The sequence below is a fragment of the Neophocaena asiaeorientalis genome, unplaced genomic scaffold, assembly GCF_003031525.2.
Source record: "Neophocaena asiaeorientalis asiaeorientalis breed wild unplaced genomic scaffold, Neophocaena_asiaeorientalis_V1.1 scaffold581, whole genome shotgun sequence".
NCBI classification, from domain to species: Eukaryota; Metazoa; Chordata; class Mammalia; order Artiodactyla; family Phocoenidae; genus Neophocaena; species Neophocaena asiaeorientalis.
In genome coordinates this window covers 2410702-2421070 of record NW_020172732.1, presented here as the reverse complement: position 1 = coordinate 2421070, position 10369 = coordinate 2410702, and the positions used below count along the sequence as shown (strand labels likewise).

Below are 10369 nucleotides of genomic sequence, written 5' to 3'. Positions count from 1 at the left end.
AGTGGCGGGCTGCACAGGCTCCCCGGAAGGGGGGTGTGGATAGTGACCTGTGCTCGCTCACAGGCTTCTTGGTGGTGCCAGCAGCAGCCTTAGTGTCTCATGCCCATCTCTGGGGTCCGTGCTGCTAGCCGCGGCTCGTGCCCGTCTCTGGAGCTCCTTTAAGCAGCGCTCTTAATTCCCTCTCCTCGTGCACCAGAAAACAGAGAGGGAAGAAAAAGTCTCTTGCCTCTTCGGCAGGTCCAGACTTTTACCCGGACTCCCTCCTGGGTAGGCGTGGTGCACTAACCCCTTCATGCTATGTTCACCCAGTCCTCTCCCTGCGCTCTGACCGAAGCCCGAGCCTCAGATTGCAGCCCCCGTCGGTACCGTTCCTCTGTGTGGAAATCTCTCCACTTTGGCCTCTGCACCCCTGTTGCTGTGCTCTCCTCTGCGGCTCCGAAGCTTCCCCCGCTCCGCCACCCGCAGTCTCGGCCTGCGAAGGGGCTGCCTTGTGTGTGGAAACCTTTCTTCCTTCACAGCTCCCTCCCACTGGTGCAGGTCCCGTCCCTATTCTTTTGTCTCTGTTTATTGTTTTTTCTTTTGCCCTACCCAGGTACGTGGGGGAGTTTCTTGCCTTTTGGGAGGTCTGAGGTCTTCTGCCAGCGTTCAGTAGGTGTTCTGTTGGAGTTGTTCCACATGTAGATGTATTTCTGATGTGTCTGTGGGGAGGAAGGTGATCTCTGCATCTTACTCTTCCGTCATCTTCCCCCTCTCTCTCAGCACCTTATTTTAAAGGTAGTAATATTTTCCCCCAAAGCAGTTATTCTGTCGAATACAAGGGTTTCTGACACTCAACAATGACATAGACTAAGAGGAAGAAGCTATTTCCTCCTTCTTAGCCATCTCCTTTTAATTTAGAAATCACTTTAATTCTTTAATTCATCATTCTGGTATTGGTAGTAGAGAAATGATATGTTCAATTGGTGTTTTCTTATTTATGCAACACTTACAAGGTATCTTCAAAGCTTTATTCATTACCAACTCCAAGTGTCTTGGTGTCCCTGAGGCTGGATTTTCTGCGCATCATCTGCAGCCATGAGCACTATGTTACCTTAAACTTACCCTGTAGCCTGCTAACTCCACCTGCGTCACCATCACCTTCTGTTTCTTCTGCAACATCTCAGGTATGCAATATGTATGAAAACAAGTTTTTTTAAGTCCAGACTTGTGGAAAAAGCATTCTAAACACTGGAAAACATGGAAAGTAACACTGTTGAATAATAGCTGTGTGATAGGCTCCATACTAAGTGCTTTATAAGTATTAAATGGTTAAGTAATTTATAAGTATTAATCATTTACTCCTCACCGGAACTCTAGGAGGTAAGTCCTATTATTATCCCCATTTTACAGGTGAAAAAAATTGAAACACAGAAAGGTCAGTAGCTTACCCAGGGTCACATATAGTAAAAATTGGCAGATCTAGGCTTTGAACCATGGCACGTGTTGGCTTATTCTAGGGCCCAAGTTTTAACCACTTTGTTGTACCCCTCTTACCGATTCAGGCACAAGGGAGTGAATTCAACTACATAAACTCACTTGATGTTTTCACAGGTTGGGTTTTTTTGAGGCAGACACAGACTGAGTTTGGGAGACAAGACAAGGTATTTATTAGATGTCAATACCTGTGAAAGGAAGGGGAATGAAGCGTAATTTAGCAGAGAAAGAAGTCAAACTGCAGTGCAGTCCTGGAAAAGCCCTACCTGCCTTTCTTGTATCCAGAGAACCCAAAGGAAACTAGATGGGTGTTTATGGATTTTCACAGGGTGCCTAGTAGTTGCTCTAAAGATGACAAAGGGTTATCGTAGCAATTATTATGTGTCCTGTCATACAGATTGAAATGAAGCGATTTTGTGGTTTTCATATCAGAGAAGCCTGGATGTTCCCTCCTAGTGAAACATCTTTTTGCTATATAATTCCTAAGGCAAACAAGCTACTTCCTTAAGCTCTTAATGTCTAGAGTGAAAGTTGATATGAACTCTTTATAAGTTTATTTTTGAGATATTTAATTCCTGAAAGTAATTCCCTACACTAGATCAACCTCAGATGTTTGATAAACTAAATTTTAAACTTTACTTAGAAAGATTAGAAAACATCAGAGAACACCCCCAACTTTTCATTTTACCTTTGCAAAAATTCTTAAGGATCAGCCTGTTTCCACATACTTTTACCTGGCTAGGACACACTTCTTCCAATAACAAATGAGGCTAGTCCTTTGCTCCCTTCCCCCATCCTCTGTCAAAGATATGGCTACACAGTCAAGTACAAATTAGTCAAAGGTACAGTTCCTAAAACCTTTAATGAAACACATTTGTTTACACCTGACTCCCTGCTGAACATCTCATTCAGCCAAGAAATTAACAGAATTTCTTCCATTATCTCGTTCCCTACTTTCTCATCTAACTGCAGAATTTTCAGGTTCTAATAGATGACAGAGACATCACTCTTTGGGAAGTGGGGGCAAGGATAGTTTTATATGCTTATTAGGAAGATGATTTCTCCATAGAGAAATCTGAAGTCTGTTCTTCTAAGAAACCTCGCATGGGCGGTCTTGAATATGGATTAAGGATGATGAGATTGAGGACATTCTTGCCTTAAGCATCTTGTGGGGGGGGGCGGGATGCTATTTTACAGTATTAAAAAACTCTTAAAAACTCAGTGAGTGGACAAACAAAAGACAGTAATTTTCTGGAGATAGTGTTTTCCCCGAAAAACAACTTCATAGTATTTGAAATTTCTCTGGAAACCCATAGATAGCCTTGACTATGAATATTTCTCTTGTACTCAGCAGTGAGTACATAATGTAGCATATGGATTTAGTTCCTTTTTTCCCTTCAGAGTATGATATTGAAACATTAAGTGGCTAAAAGTATAAAGGAAAAAGCAGATGAAAAAATTTTAATATGAGAAAAAGGAAATTGAAAATAATTTAAAATGTTATTTCATCATAGTTTCCTATACCAAAAGTAAGAGCAGTTACTTTCTCCAATGTTAATAATAGTAATGTAAAAATAAACTTTAAAAGTTTATCTCACTTTCAGATAATGCTCACATCTCATTTGTTGTAGTGCTCTGTCTATAGAATGTTTTGTTGCATAGCTGTTATAGTTTTGTTCTACCTCACTCCCAAACAGAGTTCTGGATTTTCCACCACTGTGCAAGACCAGAAGATTGCAAATATGTTTGAATTGTCTGTGCCTTTCCGCCAGCAACATTATTTGGCAGGACTTGTGTTAACAGAGCTGGCTGTCATTTTAGATCCTGATGCTGAAGGGTGAGTAGACCAGTTTTTGCCGTGTAGAATATTAATTTGATTTTGGACAATGGGACAGAAGTATCCAGTTAACTTCCTAGGAATCAAAAGAATACTGTTTACCACTCTTCTTCTACTTCTGTGTTCACTAAGTTCCATACTCATGTTATTTCTATATTTCATCAGTTTTAAGAAAGACATTTTTTGTCATCTCTGAATTTGATGTTTGTCTTGAAATCAACATTGCATCATGGTTTAGTTGGTGGCCTTTTTTTCCTTCTTAGTAGTACATAAAATATTTGTGCATATTAGTAGATGGACTTTTAGATTTGCTGATATACAGCAGGCACATTTCAGTTAAGTAGACTAGTCTGTTTGATTCCTTGTGAGGAAAATTTATGATTTGCCATCATACTCTGTAGCATGTACTTCAAAATTTGCTCTATAAACAAATGTCCTTAGGTTTTAGAAACTTCCAAAATTGTGTATACTTTTAAAGAATTACTGGAAATTGATATAGTAAGAAGAGTATATTATCTGATGATTTGAATTTATAGAAAGAGCTTTTCTATAAATGTGTTGTGATCTAAGATCCGTATAGGGTATTTCTATGTTAACAGCTATTTTCAAAAATCTGAATGACTGTAACTCATTTGGGTAATAATTGCTTTTTTTTTCCATGATAGTATCATTAGGAGTTTGTAATGCAGTTTAACCTGAAGTAAGAGCTCCAGAGAACAAAAGGAGATACTTTTGAGCAGGTTTTTTAAGAATCCTATGATGTATTTGTTGAACGAATGAAAAAGGATGCTTGTAAAGTTCTTAGCGATAGGGACATGGTTAATGCTAAGTAAACTGTCAAAGGCTAAAGCTTCTGCAAATGAAAGGCATGAGTTTTTTTCATAACAGCAACTTCTTGCATTAGGAATATAGTTTTTTTTTTTTTTTTTTTTTTTTTTTTTACGTTACGCGGGCCTCTCACTACTGTGGCCTCTCCTGTTGCGGAGCACAGGCTCCGGACGCGCAGGCTCAGCGGCCATGGCTCATGGGCCTAGCCTAGCCGCTCCACGGCATGTGGGATCCTCCCGGACCGGGACACGAACTCGTGTCCCCTGCATCCGCAGGCAGACTCTCAACCACTGCGCCACCAGGGAAGCCCAGGAATATAGTTTTAAGAAGCAGTTTTTCACTCTGTGCTCCGCAGAACTGTAAGGTTGTGAAAAGGTCCTTAATGTGCTTCCATGTAGGATGGGGTTGGGGTGTAGACATTGGAGTATGGAGAGGGCAGACTAAGTGGGTGAAACTCTGGGTCTCCCACCCTTGCTTGCCACCACTCTTATATTTTGCCATTGATAAATGAATATAATGTCATTAGGGGGGAAGGATCCATCGTTTGAAAAAAATCACTCTGACAACAACTTCTAAACATACTACCTTTCTTTAATAACTGTTATATCTCAATCATTTGACTCTATATTTCCAGTATTTTTACTTAATACATCAGGATAAGTTTGGTTACCAGAAACAGAAAACCTTTCTTCATACTGGCTGGCTTTATTAAAGGAAGGATGTTTATTTTTTCATAATTGGAAGAAAGGTAAGGTTTTTAGCACACTATAATCAGCAGCTCAATAATGTTATCAGGGTTCTGTTTCTTTGTACCTCTTGCTTCTATAGAAACCCCTCAGCTTTATCCTGAGGCTAGTGTGCCTCTCATGACTGTAAGGTAGTTGCTCTGGCGGTTGAGCTTAGATTATTACTTGTTCATGTCCAGCAGAGGACAGAGGGAAAAAAACCCTCTTTCAAGCATGCAGTGCACATCTTTTCTTTGGACTGTTTTGGCTCACTTGCCTATCCTGTACTGTTACAGTCACCAGAGCAATGCCAGGTTCCTGGATGGATTAGATCACTTCTACTCAAATGTGGTGCTTAGACTGGTTTTGGTTCATGGGTGGTTTGTTACAAAGCAGAAGGTAAGGACCTCATGCCTAAATGTAAATCAGCTGTCACTAAAAAGTGTTCAGTTCATGTGATATTTTTTTTTTGTAGACCTTCTCAGTTAAGGAAACAATTAGTTAATTAACATTTATCTCTTCTTACACTGATAATGAAACAGCTTTACTGACTGTCTACTTTAAGTACCAGGGCTAGTCTGATTGGATCTATCTACTTCAGAAACTGGGGGAATGGAGTCGGCTTCCCCTGAGTCACAGGGGCAGGAACGTATACCTGAAAATTTTTACATTCTATTAGGAAGGAAGACAGGGGAAGGAGATGTTGTGTAGGTGTTCAGCAGTGTCTGATAAAAAACAGAGAATTCTAACAGTCAACTGTTTTTGTGATGAGGTTTCTTTCTCACATGAAGGATCAGTTCTATTAAAATAGATACATTTCTGTGGAACAATATAGGACCTATGAAAGACTTCTTTTTTATCTCTTCCAGCTGGTCTTCAGAGTTGGTCCTTTGACACTTGGAAAGATTTTCTATCAAGTCTGAAAGCTGTGATAACTGTCTTCACTACTACTTTGTCTATTGAGTTAAAAAAGATAACTGGAAGAGCTTTAAATAGTAATATACAGGATTATAAGCTTTTACTGTTGCTTGTTTCCTCCTTTTCTCACTCTTTCCTGCACCCAGTCCATTAGCAAATGCCTTAACACTATCTCCAAAATATATCCCAAGTTTAGCTACTTCTCTCCATCTTTACTGCTGCTCCCCAATCATCCTTCCATTCTTCCCTCCCTAAAATCCCTTTTCTACCAAGCAGCCTACATGGTCTTTTAGAAATGAAAATTAAATTACGTCACTTCCTTGCTTAAAACTCTTTAATGTGTTTAAAAGCACACTTAACTCTTAAAATAGTTAAAAGTGTGTGCTTTTAAAATAGCATTTAAAATAAAATTCAGACTTAATAATGGACCTCAAAGCCCTATATATCTAGCTGTTGTCTACACTGCCACTCTCTTCCCTCCTCACATACTAAAATCTAGCCATCCTGGCCTTCTTTTTGTTTCTCTAATGGGCCCAACCCAGTCCCACCTTAGGGCCCTTGGGCTAGGACTTTTCTCTGCCTGAAGCAATGCTGAAATTGCCCTAAGATCTCCACATAGGCATTTCCTCCTTGTGATTCTTCAGGTCTCCACTCAAAGAGTATCATCTACTCACTGAGACTGTCATTGGCCACTCAATCTGAATTATAGCTGTGTTGCCGTTGCCACAATTATTCTTAACCAGATAAGCCTGTTTTATTTTCTACAAGGCACTTACCTGAAATTTGCTTGTTTGTTCATTGTCTGTCCCCTTCCCTTAGAATGTGAGCTCAAGAGAGCAGGCACTTTCTTATTCACTGCTGTATTCCCACTGCATTAGAATTGTGTCTGGTACAGAGTGGACTCTTGATAAGTATATGTTAATTCAGTGAATGAATGATTGACTGTGAGAGACTCACATCTCTAAGTTTTACATTCTTCTTATATTTACATAGATAAAATACAACATACATTTGTTAGATAGACCCTTAAGAGGATTGTTTTTCTTTTTATTCCTTCTGCTCGCTAAGTAATCAAAAATAATTCCTTGAGTAGCAATAATACGTTCTAATATTGTTTTTAAAATTTATTTATTTAATTTAATTTTGGCTGTGTTAGGTCTTTGTTGCTGCGTGCAGGCTTTCTCTAGTTGTGGTGAGCGGGGGCTACTCTTCATTGTGGTGCGTGGGCTTCTCATTGCGGTGGTTTCTCTTGTTGCAGAGCACGGGCTCTAGGCGCACGGGCTTCAGTAGTTGTGGCGTGCAGGCTCAGTAGTTGTGGCGCACGGGCTTAGTTGCTCCACGGCATGTGGGATCTTCCTGGCCCAGGGCTCAAACCCGTGTCCCCTGCATTGGCAGGCAGATTCTTAACCACAGTGCCACCAGGGAAGCCCCATGTGTTCCAATAATGACCAAAGATTTGCTCTCTAGAAATTTTCATTGCAGTTAGAAAGTTACAACATTGAAACAGGATACTATGGTTAAATGCAAATTTTGTAGTACAGACCTAGTTTTGAAGAAGATTAGCACCTTTATTATAGCATTTGTAAAACTGAATTATTATTTTTGTGTCTGTGTTTCTGTCTTGCTAAAGCAAGCTCTTTAAGAACAGGGACAATGTCTTATCTCCAACATCTAGCATAGGATATGACAGGTCCTGCATGTGTGTGTGTGTGTGTGTGTGTGTGTGTGTGTGTGTGTATGTGTATAATGGCTGAATGTGATTGAGTAATGTAGACACATGAAAAGGCTTCATGAAGACCAGTGGGTAGAGTTTAGATAGGTTGAAGTCTGGCGCTGGTAGCTGCTGAGAGATGTTAAATATATACCCAGGTTTGGGAATCATCACTGGTGACACAAGTCGAAAGGGAGAACATAAAAGGCAAATGATCAGAATCTGAGACGTGGGAAGAATGATGGAGAATATGAGGAATAATGGGAACTCTTTGGAGAAAACACTGAGAAGAAAACATAAAAGATGACAAAGTGTCAAGTAGAGAGCTAGAAAATGAAATCTGAAATATGTCCTTTAGATGGAGTTCTTGACAGTATTTAAAAATATACTTTCTGAATAAAAACTGGAAGGAAGAAGAATCTCCAGGTAGATTTCATATATACCTACGTAAAATGGTAGATAAGCTAAAGAGCCCTGGAGGAAGAATACCTGGTTTCCAGTCCTAGCTTTTAAATATGCTGTGTGATCTTAAAACAGAAAAGCTAATATTTACTGAAAAAGGCAGTGTGCAAGGCACTGTGCTAATAAGCATGTTACATAAATTATGTAACTTAATTTTCACAGCCACCTTATGAGGTAGGTTATTACCTTCATACATAGATAGGGAAACAGAGGTTAAGTATCTTTGAAAAATCATTTAGCTATTAAATGATGAAAGGGGTACAATACCATGTGGTAAGCATTCAAAAACTTTTAGTTTCAGAGAAAGAGAGTAGATATTAGAAAGTAAATGGAAAAAAACGCTTGATATATACTGCACATTCAGGAAGTTTATTACTAGAGAAATCATATAATAGTTTATTACTAAGAGAAATACTATAAATAAGCCAGAGCAAACTAGTTTCAAGTGAACATGTATTTTCAAGATAGGAAAGAAGGGAAGAACTTAGTGAGGAGGGACATTGAAGCTATTGAAGAAAGAATTTTTTCTGAGATGAAAGGAAAGATGATTTGGTAGCTATAAAGATGGAGATGTGTTAAAAGACCTGGCCAGAGCAAATTCAGAACAGCTTTTCTTTCCTAAAAGAAAGTTGGAGGTAAGGTCTTCTATTGAGATTGATGGTAAGAGGCTTAAGGAGAGAGAATAAGATCTGAAACAGCTGCCAGGTACAGCATTAAGGGCAGTTGAAGTTGGATGAATTTTTCTTTAGAATGTTTTTCATAGTCAAAGCAGCTTCAGTCTAAGAAGAGAAGCCAAAAAAGTGTGAAGATGAGAGTGATCCTTGCTAGTGTATTAGCCAGTTGAAACTTGGGATTGGGAGTCTAGAAAGTTGTAAGGGCCCAAATGAGCAAGGAAGTTCAGTTTAAATAGAGATGTCGAAGGCAACCCTAGCCATGGACTATGTATAGCCCATTAGGTAGAGGATTTTTCTTTTAGATAAAGGAAATAAAAGTTTATTTTGGTTAAATGTGAAAAGATTTTATTTGATGAAATAAAATTTACAACTACTTAAAATTTACTTTTTTTTTTTGGTGGTACGCGGGCCTCTCACTGTTGTGGCCTCTCCCGTTGCGGAGCACAGGCTCCGGACGCGCAGGCTCAGCGGCCACGGCTCATGGGCCCAGTCGCTCTGCGGCACGTGGGATCTTCCCGGACCGGGGCACGAATCTGTGTCCCCTGCATCGGCAGGCGGACTCTCAACCGCTGTGCCACCAGGGAAGCCCCTACATTTTTTGCTTTAAAATATAACCGTAACTGGTTTTAAGTTATTTAATATTAAAATGCCCTAAGGAGTTAATGAAAAAATACTCAGATTTACTCTTAAGTGAATTTGTATAGTATTTCCTTTTGCCTCAGTTCTTATTTTGTACAGCGAGATATTAATTTTATTTATTTTTTGGACATTGATTAATTTTAAAATGAGAAGTGTTTTATAGGAATACATGCAAATATGTGGCAAAGTTAAGAAGCTGAATAAAGTGGTTCAGTACCATGACTTACTGTTTGCTCTAAAGATATTAACTAATCTCTGTGACCTTACTGCAGCTGCTTCTTCATCTTCTTTTTAAATAGACTGTTTGGATTGCATAAGAAAGTCATCAATATGGTACACAATTTACTATCCAGTCACGACTCAGACCCACGGTACTCTGACCCCCAGATAAAGGCTCGGGTGGCTATGTTGTATCTGCCTCTGATTGGCATTATCATGGAAACTGTTCCTCAGCTGTATGATTTTACAGGTACTTAGTATATTTAAGACAAACTAAAGGCAAATCTCAGTGTTTAAAAGTATTAGAAAATATCTCAAATGTGATCTTATTTTAGGAAAAGAAATATAAGGAAACTTACACTGACATAGGTACACTGTAAATACATAACATATTTCTGAAAGACTTTAGACTGTGTGAGAAAATTCACTGCAAGGTTTCTGTAAGCATTTCTTATGGCAAATTTTTAAATAATGATTTTATAGCATTTCTATACCTACCTATTAGGAAATAGGGGTTTTTTTGTGTGAGTGTATACTGTTCATCTGAAAAAAACAATATGAGAAAACTTGCCAGATGTCCCCACCCTCAGTCTCAATTTTATTCATATACATAAAATTGAAATTAATATTCACCTGAATAACAACAATGATGTTTATTGCTAATACTGGGTTAATAAGTTGAAGTTTTGTTACTTTTTAAAAACTGGAACCCACAAAGTTTTATTCCTCTTGCTTTCCATTTTTAGAATTTACTTAAATTCCTTCATTTGCCTTAGAGAAAACACTGTAGGTTGCATTTGAACTAGCAATTAACCTGATAAAGTACTTCCAGTTCAATTAAAAAAATTTTACTGGTATCTAATATGTATTTTAAGTAGGTGCT

The 10369-nt window shown here is 38.7% G+C and overlaps 1 protein-coding gene across 5 annotated transcripts in view; it reads left to right on the top strand.

The window, feature by feature from the left end:
* DOCK7 (dedicator of cytokinesis 7) overlaps window positions 1-10369 on the top strand; it is a 204838-nt gene that overhangs the window by 134989 nt on the left and 59480 nt on the right. For 3 of the 5 annotated variants that reach the window (XM_024740388.1, XM_024740390.1, XM_024740391.1), the window contains 3 exons: window positions 993-1163; window positions 3171-3310; window positions 9567-9736. In XM_024740388.1, coding sequence (XP_024596156.1) covers window positions 993-1163; window positions 3171-3310; window positions 9567-9736 — 481 coding nt within the window. Of the gene's footprint in view, window positions 1-992; window positions 1164-3170; window positions 3311-9566; window positions 9737-10369 lie in introns of those variants that run through there. The other 2 variants (XR_003002608.1, XM_024740392.1) reach the window with 2 other exon arrangements.